Source organism: Manacus candei, unplaced genomic scaffold (assembly GCF_025592945.1).
Source record: "Manacus candei isolate 608988 ecotype Guabito, Panama unplaced genomic scaffold, ASM2559294v1 h1tg000209l, whole genome shotgun sequence".
In the NCBI taxonomy this organism is placed as follows: domain Eukaryota; kingdom Metazoa; phylum Chordata; class Aves; order Passeriformes; family Pipridae; genus Manacus; species Manacus candei.
In genome coordinates, this window is record NW_026138257.1 from 261,576 (window position 1) to 288,045 (window position 26,470).

Sequence of the window (26,470 nt, forward strand, 5' to 3'; positions counted from 1 at the left end):
TATCAGAGTTGTACTGGAATCTGCCAAGGGAAAGTTTCTGACATTTTCAAGTCACAAACAGTAATGAAAAGAACTGCTTATTTATGCTTACATGATCCCCCATTTCTGTCCCCTTTTTAGGTTCCCAGTCCAAAGCGTAAATTGGAAGAACCTGTACTGGAGTTCAGGCCTCCACGAGGTGCAATCACTCAGCCGTTAAAAAAGCTGAAGATAAATGTTTTTAAAGTTCACAAGTGTGCAGTTTGTGGCTTCACAACAGAAAATCTTCTCCAGTTTCACGAACATATTCCTCAACATAAATCTGATGGCTCTTCATACCAATGCAGGGAATGTGGACTCTGCTACACATCTCACGTGTCCCTCTCCAGGCACCTCTTCATTGTACATAAGCTGAAGGAGCCTCAGCCAGTATCAAAACAGAATGGGTCTGGGGAGGATAATCAGCAAGAAAACAAACCCAATCATGAGGATGAATCATCCAACAGTGCAGCATCAGACAGGCGGTGCAAAGTGTGTGCAAAGACTTTTGAAACTGAAGCGGCCTTAAACACTCACATGAGAACACATGGCATGGCCTTCATTAAGTCCAAAAGAATGAGTTCAGCTGAAAAGTGATCAGATTATTTGGGATGCAGAAATCTCTCTCCACATTGGAATACTAAGGACATTTTTGCTACAGAAAGTTCGAGGTATAATAGTGTTGCAATATATTCTGCATAAAAGTGTCCCCTTCACCTCATTGTCTATATCCTCAGAACCATTGAAGCAGTATTTGAGTTGAAAAGAGTTTGTATATATTTAAACTAATAATTTTTATACTCTTTGTTATGTGTTTGTATCAGTATCTAGTGGAAAATTTGTTTTTTTCTGTTTTGTTTCTGTTCTTTTGTAGTAAGTTTCTTTAAAACAGAGTTCTGAATGCTGGGGCAGTTCCTTAGGTTCTCTTAAGCTGTTTCTTTTTTGAATGCTTCTGAAAGAAAGTTTAGCTAATGGAAGTGCATCAGAAGGCAGTGCTTGGAGGGGAGAAGGGAAGAGAAGCAAGCTAAGATTTTAAATTCTAAGAACTTGTGCTTCTAAATGTCTGTGGAAGCTTTTAAACTTTCTCTTACAAAGTATGTATTAAAAAGAAAAAGAAGTACCACTGCATGTGTAAAATGCAGTGCTGGTTTTTTGGTGGCAACACCAGAACAGGTGCAGACCCCCTAGAGTGGTAAAGTACTTTTGAACAGTACAATTGCACAACTCTATGTATGATAAAGTGATTTTGTTTAGGTCATCAGGTGCTTCTGATCAAAGCTCAAATTGTTACAAAAGGGCTGGGCTGCTCTGGATTTAACAAATAAGATGTAATTAGAGGAATAGGTTTATAATGATGATGTTTCTTGTCATGTAATTTATTAAACATTCTATAGAAGCGAGTACACAGCATTACGTATTTTCCTTTTTGGTTCTGGAAAGCCAATAGTTAACCCTCGCTGCAGGGGCTGGTGTTTGCCAGCTCTGTACCCTCATGCCAAACGTTCTGGTGCTCAGTGTCACACACAGCCACAACTGTGAAGGAGCCAAGGCCCAGCCACGTGCTGGGGGCTGGAGCTCCAGCACAGGCCCTCGGCGCTGGGGAGCCGCTGCAGACCTGCCCAGCGCCACCGGTTTCGCTTGCACAAGTACAAAAAGGTACCATCCTGGCCCTTTCAGATAGAGTTCTCTGTCAGAGTATATTTTTGGTTTGGTTTTGCATTTTATACCTTGTATGTATCCCTACGAGAAAAAATTTTGTACTTTTTTTTAAACCGAACTGTGTATATATAGATAGGTGCATGATGAACAGTAGTCATTGTTGGGTTCCTTAAAAGTCTTGCTGCTGTCAGATGTTACTATACACTACGTCCGTTACAACTGTATTAAACACATTTCATATGTAAATAAATGTGGAGCATTTTGCCCCTAAAGATTTGTGAGATTCTCTTATTTATCACGAAATTTTAACAGTTTTAAAGTTTGAAGTGTTTAAAAAAATACGGATCCTCTCAGCCAGCTCTGTAAAACTTCTCAGTCACTCTGGAAATTGTGTATCAGTACATTAGTTCTGCTCTCTCCATCCTCATTCTTAATTTGGCTCATCAGTAAATGCTTGTTAGGCCAGTTCTGTTACTGGCATACTGAGTGGTTATGAGGTACCTCTCCATCCTACAGCTCTCAGCGGGCACAGGGTCTCAGTGTGTGATGGACACTGCCACCACTGCCCTTCCATTCAGTGGATACCTCTGAACACTTGTTTGTTGATGTGCACTGTCAACTGTACAACAAATGAGTTATCACTATGCAGAATGGTGTTTTGTATACAGTGAACAGATAATAAAAGTTAAATTTTCACAGCCATTACTAATACCTTTGTTTATTTTCCCTCTTCACTGCCTCGTCCCTGCAGGGGATGCTGTGAACCAGTAGTTTATGCCATTGCTGGTGCTACCAAGATGCAAACCACAACGATGTCCTGGCCAGTAACCTGACAATGTGAACGGGTTTGTGGTTCCAGCCAGGACCCGGGGTCCTGCACGGCCACTGCCCCGGAGCTCCCTGCACATCCCGGGAGTGCCGCCCCGCTGCTGGGCAGGGGCTCCGTGCGGCTCCACCCACGAGACTGATTGAACTCTCCTGCCAGTAATCTCTTGGAAGGCTTAAGGGAGAGGGTCTGGAGCTGCCCTGTAACTCTGCACACATTTCTGTGTCACACCCCACACGCTGCCTAACAGAGGGGAATGTCCCGAAGACCAGGAGGGGAACTGAACAGAAAGCAGCAAGAGACACAGTGGAAAGGCACAAATCTCAGTAGGCACACCTAGGGGAATTATCTCCTCTTGTAAACCATAAAGAAAATATTTAAACTTATTTTTGCCTGAGATCTGACATTTGAATTGTTTGCTTTTAATTAACATTGTGCCACTGACAGTCAATTGCAATGATGACATTAATAGTCCTCTTTTCTACATCTTTCCTCTGAGGATTTAACAGTAACGGATTCAACCTCATAATACCTGTCTGTGGGGTAGGAAGGGATCAGTCAGCCTCTGCCATTTTGCAGCCACTCTTATTGGAAACAGAGGTGCTTAATGTTGCACCTCAAGTGCAGCACCAGACTGGAATGCAAACAAAGGCTTCAGGGAGCATTTGGGCAGAACAAAGTGTTACTGTCAGGTCTGGGGTTCACGTGTGGGGGCTTCACTCTATTTACCCTGTCCAAGGGCAGGGGTTTGATCTCCATGGAGGCAGTGCATCTGTGTGTACATATATATGTATATGTCCTCTTGTGTACCTTCCCATCCCATCCCTTCTCCTCAGGGAGGCAGGAGGCACACCGAAACCTCTGCCCAAGTATCCAGCTGCAGAGAAAACTGCCCAGCCAGGACTGCACCAAGGCTCAGATCCACCTGCCAACACAGCTTCAATAAAACTGATTTTTCACACTCAGGGAGGTGTTTAGCCTTGCCTTGGCCTGCTTGCACACAGGTACAGACAGAGGTAAATCTTACCACAACCACTGTATTTTTAGACTTGTCTGTTTTCTTATTTCTGCAGGGCACTTACAGATGCACAACTTGACCTGCCAAAAGCCCAAATGTTCCCAGTTCTTAACCTCTGGGGTACATGTGGGGAAATCAGTACAGCAAGCCTATTTACTTTTAAAAGGATTTTTATATAACTCTGACCTTCTCATTCTGTTAATATAACCTTTCTCAGTACACCTATCACACACACGCAGCTGCCAGGCCAATAATGGGACACAGAATAACCTATTTTAGTTTAAAACCTTTCTCAAATATTAGGGCAGTTCAGTAGTCAATTCTTTGTATTTGAATTTCAGATTATTACTAAAAGGTTATCTGTCTAGGCTCCCTGAAGGGCAGCTAGGGTGGGGATTGGAGTGACAAGAGAAATAAGTACAGACCATGGCAAACACAGAAGGCACGAGCATTCCTGACCCACAGCCCTGGGCTTTGAGTACAAACTGGGTTCTACAGCCTGAAGCAGACGCAGAAGGAGTGCAAAAGAAGGAGCCACTTCTTGTCCCCTCCCTGAGCACTTTTTCCCTTTGAAAAAAAAATGTATTTGCTCCTCAACAGTGACTGTACAAAAACCGGTTTTAGTGTTATTTCTTTCACAGCTGGGGAAAAAGGACAGCTTGCCTTCCTGGGGACCAAAGGGCCCATTCGAGGGCATCACAGTGAGACACTGCACTGGGAATGACCCAGATTCACCTGGAAAATGAACTGGAGGCACTGCAGCTTTCTTCTCTGACCCCCGGGTTTCTACGCTGAAGGCAGAAATGTATTCGGCGCAGTAATGTGACTATTAGTAAAATAAGCTGAGCATTGTATCCTTCCCAGATATGTCCCCTAATATGATTTGCCAAAAGACTTTATGCAGTCCATTTATTTCCTATTCTCAAATGCTGCTGTTTTGCATTCAATGCCTCTAATGTGATGGTGGAATATGGATGCAGTGCATTATGAGTATTGCTCCTGCCGAGTCAGGCCACACTTGGCTGGCACTGCCAGAGCTCCAGGGCCAGATTAATATTGCAGGTCAAGCACAGCAATATTTAACTGTCTCAGTTAAAATGGAGAGCAGGCCCTGAATGCAATCAGGGTGGAGGAGCTACGGTCTCAAAATATCCCTTGGTCATTACATTTACATACTGTTGCTCCTGGCAAAATGAGCCCAGCCCTTTCTGTGCAGAGAAATGTCCCCTCGTGGAGCTGCTCCAGCACTGCTTCACCTCCCTGAGCTGGTTCCCACACACCATGTGCCCCATTCACATCATGCCAAGCCCTTTCCAAAGGCTCGGGAAAGTCAGGGCACGAGCACCAAACAGGAGACTCTAGGCCAGAGGCCACACTGGGCTCCACTGGACTCAGTGACCAGATTGTCTCACGTGGTCTGTGACAGAGGCCTTCAAGTGCCATCACATAAATCATTGCTCTGGTGTTTTCCTAGGCTGTGTTTTAGCCTCAGTTCTGCAGCGCAGGTTAAGCAAATAGCAAACAGTTAGTGAATACCATTATTCCCCTTCCCCACCATAAAGTAAAACCTAACACATTACAAGCATTTTTAGTCTACTAAGAGATTGTTCTTGAGTAAGGGTTAAATATTTCCTTTTTTTTAGAATTTTTTTAAAACCTTTTTGCCTTTCTCTCATTTATTCTTGAGCAGTTTTAAAAATTAAAGTTTTTTTTTTTTTCACTTGGGAAAGCCTAAACATTTTGTCAGGTTGTTTCTGATTTTTTTTTCTGTTCCATGGGGGAAGGGGAAGGAAAAGAGAACATTATTTGCTAAATTCAACTGAATGTTCGGATAGCTGGATCCCTCCCTCTCCTTCCCCTTTTCCTCCAGAAAAATACATTATTTTCACAAATAAACCATTCCCTGAAACAGATCCAACTCAGCTGAAATCCAATTATCTCTCCAGACACTGGGTTGCAGAGCAGACTAAAACTGTTGACTCATACACTTAAAAACACGAGCATGCCAAGCGCCCCAGGGTTGCCAACCGTGCCCGTGAGCAGGTCCTTGCCAGCTCCCAGGGCAGAGGACAAGACTCGTGAGGGAAGTGACACGAGACAAGCCACACATGCTCCAAAGCAGTGGCCTCCAAGGGGGGTGCAAATCCAGGGGTGCGCAGGAAGAAAATATTCTTTGTACCATCACAAAAATGCAATGAAATGCAAGCATTAGAAGAATCCAGAACAGTGTGCTGTTGGTGCAAGTGGCACCCCATTGCTTCTGGAGAGCCCTGCGTGCACCACGGGCTGCTCTAACAGCCTGCTGAGCAACAGGAAGGGGAAGCAGAAGAGCTCCCAATGGATTGGGACACAAAGAGTGCTCACCAGGGAAGGCAGTTACTGTGCTGCTGCTGTGCTTTGCTGAGGGGCTGCAAAAGGACTGCCATGGCTCTCCCTATTAACCCACACTTTTCAGCCCAGGGGCAAGGTGCCAGTTATGTGCCCATGACCAATCTCTTAGAAATCAAAGAGCTGTAATTCAATATTCTATGTACAGGCTGTTTGCAAAGGTCTGGCAAATCTGCCAGAATGCCAAGAGCTACATTTTTTCTGCGTACTAAAAAACTAGCATAATTTCCTAGCTGCAGAGCTCCAAAAGATCTACTGTACAAATATTGAAGTCAAACATCCAGAGTATGGGAAGATTTCAAAATACATGTAACCTTTAATAATCTAAACCATGCGGCTGGTAAAATAACAAAGCCACCAACAGAAGTGTAGGTGATTCCTAGCACCCGTGGAAAAGGAAGAAAAGCAGCTTCCTAACATGTTTCCCTTGCCTCCCCATGAAAAATGGGGGAGTCCAAGTGTTTTCAGAGCTATCAAACACCAATCACAATCAAACTGAGAGGCAGAGATACTGTGGTCTCAGAATTAAGTGTGGGTTCGTGCCTTGGACAAAAGAATGTCCCACCTCTGTGAACAAAAAAATAAGCAGCTTCAATCCTACTGGGTCTCAACAGAAAGCTGCCTTCTTGCCTCTCTAAATTCTCCAAATGTCAGCTCTGCCTCTTCCCTCTACTTGTCACAGAATTAGATTCTATCACCTGAACTTCCACTTTTAATTCTCTCCATCAGGAATGACTGAAGGAACTGTTCTAACACCGCCCAGTCTTTGTCATTTACTTTCTCTCAGTCCTGCCCTTTCCCTGCTGAGTGGCTCGTCTTTTAGCTCCAAAATTGATACACTCCTACTTCACAATAGGTGAGAGTAATTTCCTGCCCGTTTGGTAAATTAAAGCACCACCCACAAATAACACTCCGAGATCATTTGCCTCTCACAGCCCCAGCCAGAGCAGTACCTGAGGGTGTCACAGCAAGGTCACACGTCACGGCGCTGCCAGCTCACGTGTTGGGCCAGGAAAAGCCTGAAAAAGTTTATTAGAGGATAATGTCAGCCAACCTGAGCTATTGCAGACACGGCAACCACTGCAAAATAACCTTGCACACAACTGACACGCCTGCTTGGGAGAAGCGGGTAACAGACAAGTGCCAAATATTTACTGTTAAATGTAAACACATCGTAAATGCAGAGTAAGTGTTGAATCTGTTCTATTTCAGTAGCAATTTGGGGGTGACACAGTGTGTTTTGGAACAAAAGCTGGTTTGTTGTGGGTTTTTTTGTATGAATGTAGATACGATATTCTGCATTAATATAATGAATCAATAGCTAAGGTGAAATGTGCAGCTATAGCCACAAAAAATAATAAGATTTCCTTCCAATAGCAAGTAAATTTAACAAAGGTGTCTTTGTCAGATTGTTGCTGATTGACTATGAGTTACTGGCCTGAGTCCTAGTGTAAATTACTGGTATGTTCAAATGTTTTTAGGTGCATTCCAGGTACAGCTATTTCTGCAGTGAATGAGAATTTGGCCTCTTTTTTTGCTTTCTGGGAGAGAAATGTAATTAGACAGTGGGTAGCTTATGTGTCATATGCTTTAATTAGCAGGTTTGTGATCATTACTTCCCAGTTGTATAGGTATCACACACATGGGAAATGTGTTTATGGGAGCAGCCAGCCATGGAAAAGCGGGATTTTCCGAGCACTGGCAAGGTTTACAGGCTCCAAAGTGGGCATGGATCCTAAATCATCATCACAGTGTGCATCTAACGACACCACCGATACAAACAACAGTTTATTCATCAGGGTAACCCACAGGTATTTAGACCTTCCCTAAAGCTTCCCTGAACTGTTACCTTTCTCATTCCTTTTCTCTCTTCCGTGGACACCTCTGTACACTTTGCAAAAGGCCTCGACACATCACTGAAGAAGCACAACACTAGCTAGTGTCCTTGGAGCTTTCTTTCCAATATCCATGTGCCATTTCTGTCCTTTCCTGAGAGCATTACACCTTCCTCTGTGATCCAATGCCACTTCTGCCTCTCTTAGTCAGTCCTAGTCCCTCTTGTCCAACTGTTTGCCAACAGAAAGTCTCACTCAATTTCTGGCAAATTACAGAAACACCTTTCCAGTCCTCCACAAACTGTTTCCTTCCACTGATCTTAGCAGCATTTCCTTGTGTTCTTTGCTCTCCCATTGTCATCCCCAGTCTTCAGGGGCTAATTCTGAACTTGGTGAAAACCTCACTGGGTTTGGTTCATTTAATTCACAGGAAATCAGGCTCTGGGCAAGGACCTGTACCCATGTGGTAGTTGCTGCTCCAGACTCATGCAATCATTCAGATGCTGAACTGGAAACTGGTGTGAAGTCTTTCTGCACTGCCCGAGGGGCCTGACACCCTGCCAGCCCCACTCGAGCAGCCCCGGCCCATCCTGAGGGCAGCCAGGCTGGCAGAGGGCACTGAGGGGCTGCCACTCACAGCTGGGGCTTTCTGGGCCTCTGTACTGAAAAAAACACTGAGGGTACCGCTGGCTGCTGAGATGAGGTGGCTCTGCTAGCAGCTGGTGAGGAGGAGACTGCGGTGTGCCAGCCTGCGGGTTTCCGAGGCACGGCCCGCTGCGGGCACTGCGCCCGCTCCCACTGCGGGCTCGAGGGCTTGGCAAGGAACCACGGCGGGGCCGCTCCACCCTCACACCTCGCTGTCCCCTCACAGTCCGCTGGGGCCGCTCCCCTCACACCCGCTCTGCCCTCACACCGCTCTGCCCTCACGCGACTCTCCCCTCACACCCGCTCTGCCCTCACGCGACTCTCCCCTCACACCCGCTCTGCCCTCACACCGCGCTCCCCTCACACCGCTCTGCCCTCACGCGGCTCTGCCCTCACGCGACTCTCCCCTCACGCGACTCTCCCCTCACGCGACTCTCCCCTCACGCGACTCTCCCCTCACAGCGCCCCCTGCCGCCCGCCCGGCGCAGCCCCCGTCCCGCCAATGAGCTCCGCACACGCCGCGGCGGCCCCAGGGGTGCCCGCGGCAGACGCCTGACCCAAAGCGCTGTCCCCGGGAGGCGGCGCCGCCGTTCCGGCGCTCCGCGGGTCCGCGCGGTTCGTCCCGCCATTCGGGGGGGGTCTGAGCGCCCGCCGGGAGCCCCTTGGGACGGCCAGCTGCTCAGGCATCTCCAAGGGCAGCAGGCGAGAGGGCTCGCCCTCAGGGCCCCTCGCCGCGATGCATGCTGGGAGTTGTAGTTCACGCAGTAGGAGACCCGCTGAGCGTCAGCGAGGCGGGAGGGGAAGAAGACTACAGATCCCGGGGAGCAGCGCGGGACCCGGCGCGGCGCCGGGGCTGGGGCGCGGGTCTGTCCGCCGGGGAGCCGCCGGGGAGCCGCCGGGGCCCGACATGGATCTGTTCGGGGACCTGCGGCGCATGAACAAGCGGCAGGTACCGGCGGGGCCGGGCAGCCCCGGGGCGCGCACCTCAGCCGCGAGCGGGGGTTTGCAGGCGGGAACGCCGTACTGGCATTTCTGGGTCCGTATTTTACGCCGGGGAGAAACGGGGACGGGCAGTTCCCGGGTAGAATGAGCCAGGATTGAGGCACACGGTGGACTCAGGGTTTATGCTGCAGTATGATGAATTCTGACATGGCAATCTGTGCCATGAGACTCGCATTGGAATAGGATTTTACTGTGAAGCCCACGTGCCTGGACTCTGTGCGCTGAGTTTCTATGTTGTCCTTCTAATTTCAATACGGTAACTAAAAAATCATTTTCTTGTTTCGCACAGCTGTATTACCAAGTCCTAAATTTTGCTATGATAGTGTCTTCTGCCCTTATGATCTGGAAAGGGCTCATCGTCGTCACGGGCAGTGAGAGCCCCATTGTCGTGGTGCTCAGGTAAGTCACTGCCCTCTGCCTCTTCCCCTTTCCCCTTGGATACATTTGGAATTTTAAATTCCACCTGCTTAAAGAAGTACTCGAACACTTACTGTCTTCTAACTCTGTTTTGGACCCTGAGCAAAGGCCCCTGCTGTAACCATGGCCCAGTTTCAGCTGAGGTTTGTAGGAGCAGTAACTGTGAGATCTTTGAAATGTCCAGGTTCCTTCACTGGATGGATAAACTACTGCAGATTGCTTACTGGGGTTTGGGTTGTGTTACATGACTGTGTTACTGAATTGGTGAAGTTACAGATTTCAGTTTAAATTGTGAGTTTATCTGTAAGAACTAAATATTCTTTGATTTCATGGTTCTTCTTTCATTTACCATAATACCAATAAACTCTTTCTTTCTTGTTGTTTGTAGTGGCAGCATGGAACCAGCTTTTCACAGGGGAGACCTGCTGTTCCTAACGAATTTCCACGATGACCCAATCAGAGCTGGTGAAATAGTTGTTTTTAAAGTTGAAGGCAGAGACATTCCAATAGTTCACAGAGTAATCAAAGTACACGAAAAGTAATGCAACTTGTCCTTTTCCTTGTTTCTAAAGATACTTTCTTTCCCTGGGGTTTTCAGTTGCAGTACAAGTTTGACAGTAGTTTATGAGAAACAGAGAGGGAATTCAGAGGAACCCTGTGGCACAAGCCATGGGAGTTGCTGTTGGCAGCAGGAATGTGTCTGGCAGCAGAGCCCACTTCTGTACTGGCAGTTGTAGGAGTGGGGTTTTGGCTGTGAGAAACAGCTGCTTCTAAGAGCAAACCTCTGAAAGAAGGTGAGGATTCAGAGTCAGAACTGGAGGTGCAGCCTGATGAGTATATAATCTTAGCTCACTGAAGTTTTCCAGATTTGACTAGAATAAAAGAATAGATTCTTATTCTTCTTGTGTCTGTTAGTCACACTGCCAGCAACAATTCAGGCTGGAAAGCAGCAGAGAGAGTTCTGGGGTTTGCCTTTATTGCCTTTATTTGCCTGCAATGATAAACTGTTCCTTCTGAAGCACAACAGAGGCAATTTTGCTTCTAGTTCTGCCCAGTGAAAAGCTAAGCTGGAGATGGCAAGCACTGACATATTTGCTCCTCAGGAAGTGGACTGAAGGTGTTTATTTCTTGAGTAACATCTGTTCTTCAGTTATTTTTGAAACAAATATGTCTATCCAAGAATTGCCTATTTTATCTATTTATTACCTAATTTATCATCATGCAAACTCCTTGTTTCTTGATATTAGTACTTCAGCAAAACCAGGTTATGTGCCTGGGTGGACAACATCCCTTTCATATCCACTGTGTAACTGCTTACATCAAATGACAATCTGGGAGTGTTTTAAAACCATTTCTTGTTAATACCTCTTGATAGATATAGTCAATAAAATCTGTAATGTTAATGGTTTAATGGTGTTTGTTCGATAAGCAGGACTGAAAGCAAACATTGTTATCTAATCTTGTAGTACTTTTCATCCTCATTGTGCTTTGTAGATGTTAATTGAGGTTTTTAAATTAAGTGGTATTTAGTTTATCACCTCATTGCCTTCTAGAGGAAATGGGAACATCAAATTTCTGACTAAAGGTGATAATAATGAAGTTGATGACAGAGGCTTGTACAAAGAAGGTCAGAACTGGTTAGAGAAGAAAGATGTTGTTGGAAGAGCAAGAGGGTAAGTGATTTAAAATGTACTTTATAATCAAATAGAAAAAAAATTTACTTCTTGAATCAGTTCCAATGTAATACAAACTAGATCTGATGTGGTATTTTTTTAATTTCTTTAAAAAAATTGTAATTAAAAAAAAAAACAAACCACACTGGAAACGTTCCTTCCTCTAGTCCTCTCACTGATGTGGGAGTGGAAATTAATATCTGGGGGGGGAAAAGGGACATCTAACAAATAGTTCTTCTATAAATACAAAATTAACCAACTTATCTTTGTAATCGCTGGAAATTCCTGGGAAATAGTTTCAGCATTCCACGGGAATTTTATGCAAGGTTTGAGCTTTGGGCTTTGTCCCCTTCCTCACTTGAGATAAAATTTCTTCAGATTTTTCAGAGATAACTTGATTGAAGTTTTACCTAAGGAAAACTAATGAATTTAATTTCCTGTTCAGGTATGCATTAGTCCCAGCTGTAAATGATGGGCTTACACTGAAATATTCCAGGCTGAGTAACACTGAAACATTTCCCTGTAATATTTGAGGGCTCATTTTACACTTTGTCAATGTTTTGTCAATTCTAGGTTTTTGCCCTATGTTGGAATGGTAACTATAATCATGAATGACTATCCAAAATTTAAGGTATGTATACAGACATTTGGAATACTTGCACTGGTAAAATAACAAGTAAAGACAATAAGAATGTTGCCTCTAAGCATCCTGGTTAATGAATTTGTTTCTGTGCTTTGGTCCCTGATGTCCTGTGGGCTGTTTCCATGGGTGCTTTAGCCTGTCTGTCACCCACTAGACCTTGGTAGTTGTGATGGGCTGAAAACACATCATTTGTAAGAGTTTGATTTGTTAAGTGCACACAGTTGTGACACCTGTTTGTGATGAGTTTGATCCCTTTAAAATCTTGGTGCAGTTTTGGAGGACCAGAGCTCTGTACCTGTGGGCTCCTGAGGGAGGTGTGGTGTTGGAGAGGACACCCTTTGAACAGTTTGTGCCTTTGGAGCCTCTGTGAAGAGCAAGTGTAACGGGTGTGTGTTCTCTGGTTTTTTGCAGTATGCTCTCCTGGCAGTGATGGGAGCTTATGTGCTGCTGAAACGGGAGTCCTGAAACCAGGCAGCTTTCCAAGGACAAAGCTGAATGTACAGGGGAAAAAACTAATATATATTTCAGATGGTTTCGTTTCTGTAAACAGTTCCAAAGCTGTGCAAGCTTTTGTCTTGTCTAAATAAACTAGGACTAATGAGTGAAGCTGTTGGCTGTTGGTTAATTATGAAATGGCATATTTCCTGCCTTCAACAGACACTGCTCTCAGTCAGCCTGGCCCTGGGCTGGAAGACACTGTCATGTTCTGAAGCAGCCACGGGCTCTCCCTGGTGTGCCCAGTCATTTTCTCTTGCATGGTCCTGCATCTGAACCCACTTTCTCCATCCTTTTTGTTTGGGGCTTTTTCCTTGATTGTTTTTAATCTGTCAGTGCCCTCTTTTCTCCACCCCCCACACTGGATTTATCAGTACCCGTGAGGACGTGGCATCTGGGTCAGAGCAGGTGGTGAGTGGCAGGGGTTTGGTCAGACTAAGGAAGGTTAGCTAGATGTGGTGACAAAAACAGCCAAGGAAGGGGCTTTCACTCCCACTGGGAACTGAGCAATGGGGACTTGGAGCTCTTCCCCTGAATTTCAAACCTTCTTCATGGAACAGGGACAGAAACCCTGATGGCCTGATTTCTAGAGGCCTGTTATTTAGGGACTGTGCAAGTTTCTAGAATTCAGGCTGTTGACCATTATGCCTTTTGTGCTCCAGGGTGTTAAACAAACCCAACCAAAAGGTTTTATGGGGCTTTAATAGCACTTGTAAATGACTGAATGAATAGCACAGTAGTACACTCCAGGGGGATTGGCAGGAAGGGTAAACCATAACTCCTGTGCCAGTTTGGAGAACAATTATTCTCTCCTATCATGTAACACCTGAGTAGTGTTAAATAAATAAAATTAAAATAAAATTGATTTTTCACTTAAAAATCTACCTGAAACTGTCGTTTTGTGAAATTCTCTATTTTTCTCTTCTCTTCAGTTGTCAGTGTTGTACCTTCAACAAAGCAGAACTTGTTTTCCTCCCTGGCTTTGTTTTTGTAGCTTTGATAAGGAACAGCGTGATGCTCTTTTCCTCTGGAGTTTTGTTTCTTCTGTAATCCCTTATCTCTGCAAAAATACTCTATTATACAATAATGGCACCTTTTCTGTTGTAACAGCTCATGCTCAGCAGACAACTGCTGAATTTTTTTCAAGTAATATTACTTCTTTTGTATCCCACTAAGCAGTTTTCATGTCCAACTGTATTATAAAAATTACTTTTTTTGTGTCAAGTTGTGTAGAAATAAAATTGAGTATAGTAAATGGCATGTCAGAATAATGTAGGTATCCTTAATGCAGTCTTCCTGGAAGTGTATCATCACAGTTAAGAAAAAATAATGTAATTTTTGGGACAGTGAATGTATAGTAAGATTTCTTTTTTCCCCTGGTATTGCTGAAATAGGAATTTATTGTGTCCACCTGCCCCAGTGCGAGCACAGTCAGCTCTGACTGGGAGAGGGGCAAATGAAGCACAGGAGTCCAGGACAGGCCCCCTGTGCCAGGGGAGGGTCAGACTGCACCTGGGGGAGCATTTCCTTCCTGGGAGGGTGGTCAGACTGGAACAGGCTCCCTGCAGAGGAGGCTGATGCCCTGGCCAGTGTTCCAGGGGCGTTTGGACAATGCCCTGGAACTTTTGGTCAGCCTGGGAGGGGCTCAGGCAGTGGGGCTGATGGTCACTCTAGGCTGTTCTGCTCCACAGGCATGTCCATAAGCACTTCCCATTTTAATTCTCCAGTTATTGAACCCCTCCACCACAGAAACTGTACAGCCCAGACTGGGCTGGCTGATGCAGCACTGGCACACATTAAATATGCTCCGAGCGGCCCCTTTGGTTCAGCTTCAACTGCCTGGGGCTTCCCAGAATGCAGCACAAACAGTATCGACTGTCTTACACTGGGCCTTATTAAATAAATGTTTATTATTTCATATTATTCAGCCCCTGTAAAGTTGTGGAGCTCTTCTCTGAAAAATGTCTTTGGTTCCTCAGGGAGCCGTTGCTGCAGTGAGTTGATTTTCGGGTTGTTTGCAGAACGCCTGCCCTGGGTGCGGGTTGGAAGGGCTGGAGATTAGTCTATTCAGCATCTCCAACATTTACAGAGTATTCCTCAGCGATTGAGCCCTGTTATTACGTGGCTGACACGCTCAGACCAGTGTTTGTTCTGTCCATACATCCTGGCTGTGTCTGACTCCAGCATCGCTACAAAGGAGGCGATGAAAGGCACACCATTTTTCTTTTAGCCCTTTTCATTTCCATAGAATCTGCTTTGCTGATAGAACAGTGATAAGTTGTCTGAAATGTAAAGGAAACAAATTAAAGTGCTGTTGTGGTAATAGCATTTAAACACCATTAGTGTTTTCCTGCCTTGGAGCACAACAGCTCGCTTTGCTGTGGGATGTATGAAAAGCAGAAAGGTATTTCAAAATGGAGAGAGCTGTTTCTTGATGTTCAAACACAAATTTGTGTTATCAGGCTTCTTTTTTAAGAAAGATTGTCTCAAATGAGTGAATCAGTCCCAGCTGATAACATCCTTTTATTGTACCTGAATCCTTTTCTGTTGCAGAGTGTCCAGAATACTATTTCTCTATCTTATCAAATTATTATTTTTCTGAAAAGATTAATAAAAATAATAATTAGAATAAATCCATATTATGTTTTTTTATCCTTATGAACGAGTAAGTAAAGAAATGCTGAATCAGAGAGTGGGCTGGATCCCCAGCTGGGCTGAGGGAGAGGTACCCAGTCCAAGGAGAGAGCACATTCCTTGGGCACATCCCTGCTGTCCTGCCTGTCCAGACGTGACTGCCCAGCACCCAGATAACCTGATGATCACAGACCACAGCCTTTGAGGGGTCCAAACCACGGAGCCTTGACAGCCTCTACTAATGAAAGGAGCTCAAAGCAGTGCAAAATGAGAATGAACGTGAAGGCATAGCCTGTAGCACATGAAATGTATGAAGGCACATAAACAACATGTGAGGAAGGTTTATTTGTTTGTATAGTGTTTGCTGTAAAAGAGACTTGGCACTGCTGGGCAATAAGGAACTGAGTAAGAATTCATGTTTGCTTGGGTTTGGTTTGGGTTTCTGAAAATGGACAGTCTCCTGAATTTTTGGATTTCCTGCCTTGAATTGCACCAAACAATTAGAACTTCCCATGGACAGCAATATTTTATGTGATCAGCTGTCACTCAGCACAGAGCACATGTCTGTAGCTGTACTGCACAGCAAAACTCCTGATTGAGGCATGAGAATACTATTGTAAATTAAGCAGGAATGCATAATTAATAACCAAAATAAAAGAATGAATCACATTAATCAGTAAAAGAAGATGCAATAAACTGTGACTAAACAAGGGAACAAATTAGCTCATACAAGAGGATACACAATTGACTTCAAAAGGGATTGTACTAGAGTTTGCCCGGAAATTATGTTAATTCCCATCCATGGGAGCTGCCGTTGGGTGTAGTTCAGCTCCAGCCATGTGGGGTTAGCCAGAGGATCTGGCAGGTTCCTTACAGGCAGCTCTGTTCACTGTGTATCCCAGCTCCTGGCATAGTTCTCCAGAGAGCAAAATCATCACATAAACTGTGCCCGTTCCAGATGACTCCATCCTGTCCCTGTTGTTCTCCTGAGGGGCAAACAGCACATCAGGATTTGATATCCCATCACTACTCACCCACCTTCACTCCAGTGGAACCACTGACGTGCCTGAGGCCGAGTGTGTATTTAAGTGTTCAACTTTATGGCTCTTACAGGGATATACTGTCTCCTTCCATGATTCATCTATCCTTTCTCTGCACTGCCTCTTCAGGATGGAAACCTTTTCACCCATTAACTACTACAAGGTTGGCCAGCTCCAGGTGCCTCAGGGTGCTGGAAAGTTTACAGGTCCCTGTCCAAGGAAAGCAGAAAGCCTTGCAAGCCTGTGTCCACCTTACTGTCACTCGTGACAGGAAATTCACCTGGGACTGGGAACTGAAATAAACTTTCGGCGCAAGATTTTCTGTTTGGGCAGTGAGACACTTTGCACCAAGTGCAGGCGAGCCGAGGCCCACACGGGGCGGAGGGTGACCCCGCCGCGGTCCCGCGCCCGTCGCAGCCCCCGGTCCCCGTTGACGCTGCCGTTGGCACCGTCCCGCCGCCCCGAGGTGCCCCGGGCCCGCCCCCCGACCCCCGACGGCCGGAGCGGGGGCACCGACCCGCGGTCCGTGTCCGAGCGCGGCCGAGGGGAAGCCCCCGGGGCAGCGCCCGCCGCTGTCCGCGCCCGGGAGTGGGCGGGGGCCGGGCCGGGCTCGCACCCCCTCGGGAGCGGCCGGGGAGCGGGCGGGGGCCGGGGAGCGGGGCCGGGGCCGGGCCGGGCTCGCACCCCCCTCGGGAGCGGCCGGGGAGCGGGCGGGGGCCGGGGAGCGGCCGGGGCGGGGGGCGGGCGGGGGCCGGGGCTGCCGCGGCCCCGTGAGGAGGCGTCAGCGCGGGAGCTCCGCTCGCGCCCGTCCCGGCGCCGTATAAATGGGCGGCGGCGGCAGCGCCTCGCCCGGACGGAGCCGCAGCCGGGCGGCACCACCGGCAGCAGCAGCACCGGCAGCAGCAGCACCGGCAGCACCGATAGCACCCCCGGCAGCACCCCCGGCGGCGGCAGGGCAGGATGGGGGGCGGCCCGCGGCGGCCCGGGGCGCTCCCGCTGCTGGCGCTGGCGCTGCTGGCGGCGCAGGGCGGAGCGGCGCCCCTGCAGCCCGGCGGGACCCCCGCGCTCACCAAGATCTACCCCCGCGGCAGCCACTGGGCTGTGGGTAAGTCCGGTGGCACTCCTAGGAAGGCGCTGGAACGCAGAGTTCCCGCGGCCGGTGTCCAGGTAGGGTAAGTCTAAAACCTACAGCTTCTCAGTCCGCTTCTTATTCCAGCAAATATTGCCAAGTGCTTCTCCGTAGCCCCGAGCAAAGTGCTTGGTTGTCGCTGCCCCGTTCTCGGCGACGTTTTCTCTGACAAGGCAGCACAGGAGACAGAAGAAATTATTTGTGTGCGACACTGCGATAAAATCTGCAGTCCCAGTAGTGCTTCAATTTTGACATCTTATAGCTCCTGCCCTTCCCTTCCATCAATCAGTAGCAAAGTCCAGCCGATATTTGAACAATCAAATCTTTACCCGTTTTGGTTAATTTTGTGCTACTGTCATTGTTGTTACAGGACATTTAATGGGAAAAAAGAGCACTGGAGATTTTCCTTATGGTTTTGAAGAAGAAAACAAAACACCATTTTCAGCATTACCTGACAATGCCAAGCAGCTGGAAGACTATCTGCAGTGGGAAGAAATCTCCAAATATTTGCTACGGCTGCTGGAAAGGAACGAAAATAAAAGCGCTCACTTTTTAAAAGGAGGGCTTCCCTGGTACACCAGGAACACCTGGGAGACAGATGACAATAGCAGCTGGAAAGATGTAAGTAAGATAACACCTGCAAAGACACTCCCTGTGTTCAATTTTTGTTTTACAGTAACATATCAGCTTCCTCTAACTTGAGGATTGTCCGGAAAAGCAGCAGAAATGCATTTCATGCACTAGACATTCAGTACAGTAAGACTTTGCTCTTGATTACAGATTGCCACTCGCAGATTTTATTTTGGATGAATTAATTTGTTATTGGGCAAGCATTAAACAGATTTTAGTGTCTGGGTTCCCTTCAAGCTGCTTGGTTGAAGCGTTCTTTTCTCCATGCTGAGGTGACCACATCAGCACCATTCTGTGCTACCCAGCAAAGCCAAGCTGGTGTGACAAACAGATGTGAGGGCAGGAGGAAGGCAGAGGTGCTGCCATCCCGCTGTCTCGCTCCCTCGCTGTTCGGGATGTTGTTCCTGCCTTGGGGGGGAACGGCCAGTCCGTGGGTAAAGCCACCTGGCCGCAGAGTTCCCTCTGTTCCCACCTTTGTCCTTGTCTCATTTGCCTTTCCCCAGCTGGCTACTACTGCGGTTATTTGTGGTCTTGCTAAATCAGTCTGTGGCTACTGGTGAGCTGTAATATGTGCCTGGGACCCGCCTCCTCATCCCTCGAGTTAATGTTCTTATTAGCACTATTTTACAAGACAACAAGGCAGTAGAACAGATTTACCCCTGTTCTCTTGGAATATCCTATAAAACACATTGTGAAGAATAACAGTGAAGTTTTACAGAAAGTAGTTGGGGTCTAATGTAAATCACAGAATTTATGAGAAGACTCCTTTCTTTCTAATGCCTCAGGCACAGACATAATGATAGAGCTGCAGAATTCTTTTGGGTGACACTGAAATAGAATAAAAAGATTAATACGCCCTCTTGAAGATATTAATGTGAAGATTCTTTCCTTCTCATATTCTACTGCAATATGATGTGATTAATATTCCTGGGTTAACTTTGGCCCAGTCTCTCTCCTGAAATCCTGGTGCAGTGAAATCCATGAATACTTAGGCTTTTATTTGAGTGCAGGTAAAAATTTACCCATTAAATTAAGCCGTGATTTAGGTCTCTCACCACTGATTTGGACGCTGTGCATAGGTTTCTTTCTGGCTATGGCTTTATGACAGCAATGCTTATAGTAACTGTGATTAATACTGTCTAAAAAGGAAATCATTCCATCTTCAGCTCCACAGTGTGCAGCTTTGTAATCAAATTAGATTAACAAATTCCATTATTCTATGTAAAGAGGGAAATATTTTGGCTTCTAAAAGTATCTGGCAATAAATCATGCTTGTGAAGGCTGGAAGTTGCCTCCAGTAAGTTGAATCATATCCATATGTGTGTACTATGACCCTAAATTAATATCAATATTTTTGTGGTCAGGCATTGAACATGTATGTGGAATAATGAGATTACTGCCTTAAACATCCAGATCTCTGAAATTATTAGTAAAAAAGGTCGTGTTTTTCCTGTGACTAAGACATAGGACAACTTGCAGAACCTCATCTGGCCATAGAACCTTTAATTTCCATCATTCACCTGTTACTTTGTCTCCATCCTGAAGTAAAACATAATCATGAAAGCAGTAGTAGCTGAGCTGTTGGACACAAATACCTGATGATACACAGCCTGGACAGGGTACGATGTACTGCTTTTTCTTTGGCTTCAGGAAGTAAAAACCCAGCACCTGAAAGTTAAGGTGCTTCTGAAATCTTTCCAGATGAAAAGAACATGAAGATTGGAAGGAATGTGCTCTACTTTTTTGAGGGCTGTGATAGTTTCCTAACCTTTTAAATAATAATTATTATTTTTAATTTAAAAGTTATTTTTTTTATAAAGAGGCCTTGTCTATAAAGGTGGAATTCTGGCATACATGTGACATTCAGTCACACGTGAGCACAGGGATGCAAGGGCATAAATGACCTTTGGGTTTTGATTCTGTGGATTTGTCTGGGTGTGAGGGGTTCCAGGTGTACAAACTCTGTCTGACTTTGGCACAGCTGACAAAGGTGTCCTCGCACAGAAGGGATGGGTGCCTGGGGCTGCCTGCCCTGGAGGTGGATGACCACGGACAGCAAACTGAGAATGACGGCACAGGGCGTACAAAAAGCTTGTACTTGGCATTAAATACTTTCCCAGCCACATTATGTGCGAGTTTGGAGCAGAAACTAGTTCTGGGAGGAACTAGAGACCGTGTTTGCAGCGGGTTCCTCTGCCCTGAAGCGCAGGGGCCTGTTGGGCTGAGGTGTGGAAACGTGAGCAACAGAAGGGCAAGCGTGAACCCTGCTGCCAGCTGGGGGAATAGCTGGCCCAGAGCACCGCCGAGGCTGCATCTCCCGGGGCCCGAGGCTGCATCTCCCGGGGCCCGAGGCTGCATCTCCCGGGGCCCGAGGCTGCATCTCCCGGGGCCCGAGGCTGCATCTCCCGGGGCCCGAGGCTGCCCTCGCAGAGGTGCCGGCCAGGAGGAGTCTGTCTCCGGGGGTGCAGCCCCGCGTTCCCACCTGCCGCGCACAGCAAAGGCCGGCAGTGCCGGGAGGAAATGTGCTCTGAGGACTTCGCTTCATGGACACTTTCGAATTTAGCTGATTTGGGATTTTAAGTTTAAGATCAGGAATCTCCAGAGCTAAAGTTTGCAGAAGTAAATGCAGTAACTCAATTCAGGGCCTCGCTTAATAGTTCAACATCATCCAGTGCATCAGTCACCACTGATGCTCACAGTGGGCTGTACGTTTCTTAGCAATAAAAAAGTTCTTACTAAAGGGCTCACCCAGAGTAGGGATAATGGCTGCGACACACAAATAGCCAAAAAAGTGGAAGAGATGAGCACAATAGTTCTGGGAGGTCGGCTTAGGATGGTGTACCTGCATTGTTCTCTTGTTTTCAGTTAATACCTTGCCTGCTCTTTATTCTGTGAATAAATTAAGTTAATGTAGTTACGGGTCAGAAGGAAAATCTCTCCTCCAAGTTGGACTAACTGTAAAAGTAAGTTGGAAAATAAACTTTAAATTGTTTCCATGACTTGGCTTTTTAACACTGATGAGACAGTATATAAATGAGATGGCAGACAGAATTATTTGGGAGAATGACTTTCCTCGTACTTTGGCAGTCGGTTATTACACTAACCAAGACAAATGGGGTCTGTTTTGGAAAGATTATTAGGAATGTGCTTGTTATGTGAATACCCAGAGCAGTTATATATTAGGCTTATTAACTTATATTAGGTTTATTAACTTAGTGAATTACTCTTTGCAGGAGTGGTCTATAAATAATATATCTCTTTTTTTTTATTAGATGATGGACTATCTGCTTCAAGTTGTGAATATGAAAGAGAGCACTCCAAGCTGAAAGAAGGTCTCTAAATCACGAAGAAATTGAATATTTGCTGTAAGAGACTATATTTCACAAGCACTTGATTGTATCAGATAATCAACAAGGTCTCTTTTCTGTACACAAGAATTCCTTTGTGTAAAATACCTAAATACACATATTCTTGTATGTTTCAGCAATGACTAAACTCTCTCTACTTCATTTTCAAGGTTGTATTTTCACACTTGAATGGCTTTGATATATATATATACACACACACACACATATGATTGTCACGGAAGGGTCTTCCAATTAACTACATGACTTACCTATCTAATCAGTTCATATCTTAGTTCAAAATTACATGCCATTTCAACATTCGCAATAAATAGTACTGATAGAAAGGCTGAGTTCAAGCTTTTATTTGAGTTAATCAATGGAAGGGGCAGTGTCACAGCTAGTAACAAAGGCACGAGAGAATGATTCATTGTCCACCGAAGCTCTTCTCCTTCTTGAATTGCTCCCTGGTCTCGCTCCTTTTCAATAAAGGGACGCTGCCGCCACCTTCCCAAAGATGGGCTAAGCCCAGCGTGCTGCGCTTACCCCCTCAGGGAGCTCTGCCGGGAGCCCCTCAGCCTCTCAGCCCCTCTGCCTTGGCAGCCCCTCAACCCCACGCCCTCCCCTCTGTCCCGCGCTCTCCCTCAGCCTCGCGCCCTCCCCGCAGCAGAGCCCCTCTGTCCCGCGCCCTCCCCTCAGCCTCGCGCCCGCCTCGCGCCCTCCCCTCAGCCTCGCGCCCTCCCTCAGCCTCGCGCTCTCCCCTCAGCCTCGCGCCCTCCCTCAGCCTCGCGCTCTCCCCTCAGCCTCGCGCCCTCCCTCAGCCTCGCGCTCTCCCCTCAGCCTCGCGCTCTCCCCTCAGCCTCGCGCTCTCCCCTCAGCCTCGCGCTCTCCCCTCAGCCTCGCGCTCTCCCCTCAGCCTCGCGCCGCTCCCGCCGCTCCCGCCGCTCCCCCGGCCCGGCACCGGCGGCTGCGCATCACGAGTGTTCGCCGCGGCCGCCAGGCGGTGCCATCGCGCCGCCCACGGGGCAGGCGCGGGAGATCCCGTTCCGCGTGCACGGGTCCGGCCGCGGCCTGAGGGGAGACCCGGCCGTGAGGGGAGTGCGGGGACAGGGGAGACCCGGCCGGGAGGGGAGTGCGGGGACAGGGGAGACCCGGCCGGGAGGGGAGTGCGGGGACAGGGGAGACCCGGCCGGGAGGGGAGTGCGGGGACAGGGGAGACCCGGCCGTGAGGGGAGTGCGGGGACAGGGGAGATCCGGCCGGGAGGGGAGTGCGGGGACAGGGGAGATCCGGCCGGGAGGGGAGTGCGGGGACAGGACAGCCCCGGCCTTGAGGGGAGTGTGGGGACAGGACAGCCCCGGCCATGAGGGGAGTGCGGGGGAAGCCAGTGAGCCCCAAGGAGCCCGGCCGTGCGGGGAGTTCCCGTGAACCCCGGAGATAGGTGAGTCCCGGTGAGCCCCGGTGAATCCCGGGGACAGAGAAGCCCCGGCCGTGAGGGGAGCCCTGGGACAGGGGAGAGCCGGCCGTGAGCCCCGGGACAGGGCAGCCCCGGGACAAGGGAGAGCCGGCTGTGAGCCCCGGGACAGGGCAGCCCCGGGACAGGGGAGCCACGGGACAGGGGAGCCCCGGGACAGGGGAGCCCCGGGACAGGGGAGCCCCGGGACAGGGCAGCCCCGGGACAGGAGAGCCCTGGGACAGGGCAGCCCCGGTGCGCTCGGGTGCCGGGTGAGCCCCGGGGCCGCGGCTGCTGTTTGCAGTCCCTCAGCCACTCCACTGAGACCGGCTCTGCAATCCCAATCTTAGTGGGGCAGAAATGTCATATGACAGAGGGATGACTGCCAAATGTCAGCCAGTTTTCACATCATGCCTTGGCAGAACACAGAGATGCTGAGAGGAGACACAGTATTGATTCTACCAGAGAAACTGGTAACGTTGTCAGTGACCAGTGTCCTGGTGTAACCAGCTTCTCGTTCTGCCCTCTTTTGTTTGTTTTATTCCACTATTTTCTCCTATGATAACATTTCATAGGTGGGTACTCTGTGGCTGACAAATGACTGAAGGGAGTTGATAAAGTCCCAAGGTTTATAACACTGACACAGGAGGACGCTGATTGCGCAGAAGAGAGAACCTCAGCGTCCAGCCCAAAACCACTGTAGCTGAAGGGAAACCCCTTGAATTAATACCTGTTGGACTTCACAGTATGTCCCGGGAGATGGAGGAAATATGTAGCCAGGAGCTTTGAACAGATACTTGAGATTTTTCAATAGTAAGAAACTAAATGTTCTTAATTGAAATGCCTGTCAGATGTAGCCAGGGCAGATAGAAACACGGTCCTTCAACTCCCTGCGTTGACATGTCCCCAGCAGAAGGGAACAGTATTGCCCTCAAGTGCAGCAGTTGGTAACAGAAATCCAAACTGTGGCTGAGCTCTGTCTGTTTTCATCTCCCAGGGGCTGTGACCTGTCGTGGCAGTGGAGCTCACACGACAGCCGCCCTGCTGCTCCAGAGGGGATGACAGCTTCTGACCCATCCAGCAGCAACTGAGGGGCCATCCTGGACAGAGAGCCAGTCCTGCTCCACTGGGAAACCACTGAGCCGAATCACACCTCCAAACTCTCCTTGGCTTAAACAGGTCTGGTGTCTTTGCTACTTTTCTTGAATACTGACAAGATTTTCGACAAGGATGGGAAGGGAGATCAGAGTACACTTTCTGCTGAACAGTGGTGCTATTGAGGCCAAGTTGCATTATGGTGTTTTCCTCATAATTATTCATTCACTGGCAGTCTTTTATCAATATTATTCTTCCTTAGAACGTCAGATGTTGCAAATAAGTATAGACACTAAAAATACTATCTTGCTAATACAGTTTAAGCAAAAGAAGAAACAGACCACTCAGTAAAGGCCATGCTAATAGCCTTAGCAAAGTTAGAGTAAAGAAGTGGTTAAGGATCTAGATGATTTAATCCAGTTTTAAGAAAAGGTTTTACAGTGAGCAATTAGATGCTGTTTAAGGAATTAATCACTAATGGGTCATTAACTCTGACTGCTATTGTACAGTTAACAAGCCGAGGCAGGATTATTAGACTCAGCACCCAATTAAGAAGGAGAAGATATTTACAACAAAATGAACAAATGAGCTTTTAAAAAGGAAAGGGACAATTTAAAAGAAAGTGTAGGAACATGAAAAACTAGATAGGGTAGAAGAAAGATGTGAGTTTGCATAGGCCCGTCCCTTTATTTGCCCAGTTATGTTTAGCTGGTAAAATATTTATTTTTAGCAGTAAACTCTTAGCTTTCCTTGGAGGACATGATGGCACACAGTCGATCCATTACAGTGCTGACAGCTGATGAGGAAGTCAGGGGGTTCTTTCCAATGGCTTTACAGGATACAGGAGAACTGGAGGCAACAGGGAGGGAGGGAGGGCAGGAGTGTCAAAATGTGGAAAAGCACCACTGCAGTTTTGGGGAGTTGACTCATTCCCAAGTCATGACAAGTGGGATTGTTCCCCCCCAATGAGGAAGAGTGTGCAGAGCCTGTGCAGTCACTCCTTAGTGCGTGTCTGTGGCTGACACAGCCCAGGCTGTGTGGGCACTTCTCAAGCACACCAAGAGAAATCCTTCCCTCGTAGCCACCAGAAGAGATGTACCTTCTTGCGACCCCAGCAGCCTTGGTGGTGCAAGCAAGGCTCACCTGTGAAAGGACCATGGGAGTAAGACCTAAAAACTGAAGCAATAGGGTTTTTGTTCTCCTCTCCTCCCCCCAGAAGTTCACTCAGGTCTCCTTGCTGGAAGTTAGCAAAATACCCCCCCCGGTCCCGATAGCGATGGCGCTTCTTCTCTTGACAGCACTTCCACCTCTTTGCCAAGGGAGCAAAGAGCTGTGTGCTGGGCAAGCTGGGCACCTCCATGGACACACACACAGTAGCACCGTCAAGTCCAGAGCCCAACAGGAGGGTCTGCCCCAACAGGGCTTCATTCCCCCTGAATTCAGGGGGGACCATTCACGGGGCCTCCCTGCATGCCCTGAACCAGTGTGGCTCAGGGATGGCAAGCCAGGGGGCCTGGGCACAGTGTGTGCTCTGGTCCAGAGAGGCAGGTTGGCTCTGCAGGGAGGCTGGGGAGAGAGGAAAAGGCGTTTGGAAACAGAAGGATTCCTATTATTATCTTTAAAAGAAGCTCTCCAGACAATAGATGGGGGCTGCTGTGGAGAAGGCTGTGAAGGGATGTTTAGAAACTGCTGTCTAAGGTTAAAAAGCTCTCCGAAGTGAAGCTGAACAAAGTTGACATACTTGTTTCTGACAGGACTCTTAAAAGATACGCACAGATTGTGAAAATATAATTAGACGCCAGCCTTTGTCTGGCCACAACGAGTGGGAAATGGTGAAAGGAGAGGTCTCCCAAGTCTGCATTGAATCATCCCCAGAACACAATGAGGGCACTTGTGCATCTTTCTCTCTTCCCTAATGAGAAACGTTAATTGCCACAACCTCCCGAGTGTGTAGAGCACCCCATGCCCAGTGGAGGAGAAGGGGTGTTTCATTACAGCTTCTCAGCCCCATTACAGGCAGTAACGGAGATAATGAAAAATAAAGATGCCGCAGTTTTAGTTTCGGCAGGCGGGCGATGGGCACTGGGTGGGCAGGGGAGCAGGCAGGGCCCAGCGCCGTGCCAGCCTCCGGGGGCTGTGCTGGGCAGCCAGAGCAGGCAGAATGTGCCCGCCAGGCCTCAGCCGGGTGTCCAGTGCCCAGGAAGTGACCGTCTGTCTCCTGCCGCAGCAGCTGGGCTGCAGGGAACCAGGACCCCTGCCATTCCCCTCCTCTGCAGAGGCAGCAAAGGCTGGGGACTGGCACTGCCCCCGGTCTGCCTGGGCAGGGGGGCAGGCAAAGCCCCACCTGAACCTAGGGCTGCCCTGCAAGAGCAGCTGTGGGAGTGCTGTGCCTGGCCCACGGACTGCCAGGGCCCCGGCGCCTCTGTGCCCAGGGGGGACCCTCATCTGGCCACACTCCCTGTTGTGGGGCTGCAGACCCCAGGGCCACGGCCAGCTCCTGCTGCTGGAGGAGGAGGGAGAAGAGTCCA

At 48.0% G+C, this 26,470-nt stretch overlaps 3 protein-coding genes and 1 long non-coding RNA gene across 11 annotated transcripts in view; 3 read left to right on the forward strand and 1 right to left on the reverse strand.

The window, feature by feature from the left end:
- The window catches only part of ZNF532 (zinc finger protein 532), a 30,621-nt gene extending 28,225 nt beyond the window's left edge, over positions 1 to 2,396 (forward strand). For 7 of the 8 annotated variants that reach the window (XM_051774614.1, XM_051774619.1, XM_051774616.1 and 4 more), the window contains one exon: positions 121 to 2,395. In XM_051774614.1, the coding sequence (XP_051630574.1) occupies positions 121 to 615 (495 nt within the window). In that variant the 3' untranslated portion in view covers positions 616 to 2,395. Of the gene's footprint in view, positions 1 to 120 lie in introns of all 8 variants that reach the window. The other variant, XM_051774621.1, reaches the window with a different exon arrangement.
- Positions 2,397 to 9,208: 6,812 nt separating this feature from the next.
- SEC11C (SEC11 homolog C, signal peptidase complex subunit) lies at positions 9,209 to 12,730 on the forward strand. Its single transcript, XM_051774630.1, has 6 exons — positions 9,209 to 9,338; positions 9,681 to 9,790; positions 10,197 to 10,346; positions 11,362 to 11,481; positions 12,055 to 12,112; positions 12,536 to 12,730. Exons 1-6 carry the CDS (start codon positions 9,297 to 9,299, stop codon positions 12,587 to 12,589), a joined length of 534 nt encoding a protein of 177 aa, XP_051630590.1. The 5' UTR covers positions 9,209 to 9,296; the 3' UTR covers positions 12,590 to 12,730.
- A 2,446-nt stretch (positions 12,731 to 15,176) lies between these two features.
- LOC127464328 (uncharacterized) lies at positions 15,177 to 16,698 on the reverse strand. The gene is made up of 3 exons (XR_007901305.1): positions 16,365 to 16,698; positions 16,128 to 16,239; positions 15,177 to 15,217 (listed from the first exon to the last, which is right to left on the reverse strand). It is a non-coding gene; the product is annotated as an uncharacterized LOC127464328 (long non-coding RNA).
- A 447-nt stretch (positions 16,699 to 17,145) lies between these two features.
- GRP (gastrin releasing peptide) lies at positions 17,146 to 21,746 on the forward strand. The gene is made up of 3 exons (XM_051774632.1): positions 17,146 to 17,398; positions 17,793 to 18,043; positions 21,325 to 21,746. The coding sequence occupies exons 1-3, from the start codon at positions 17,254 to 17,256 to the stop codon at positions 21,376 to 21,378; spliced, it is 450 nt and encodes a 149-aa protein (XP_051630592.1). The 5' UTR covers positions 17,146 to 17,253; the 3' UTR covers positions 21,379 to 21,746.
- Positions 21,747 to 26,470: the final 4,724 nt, after the last annotated feature.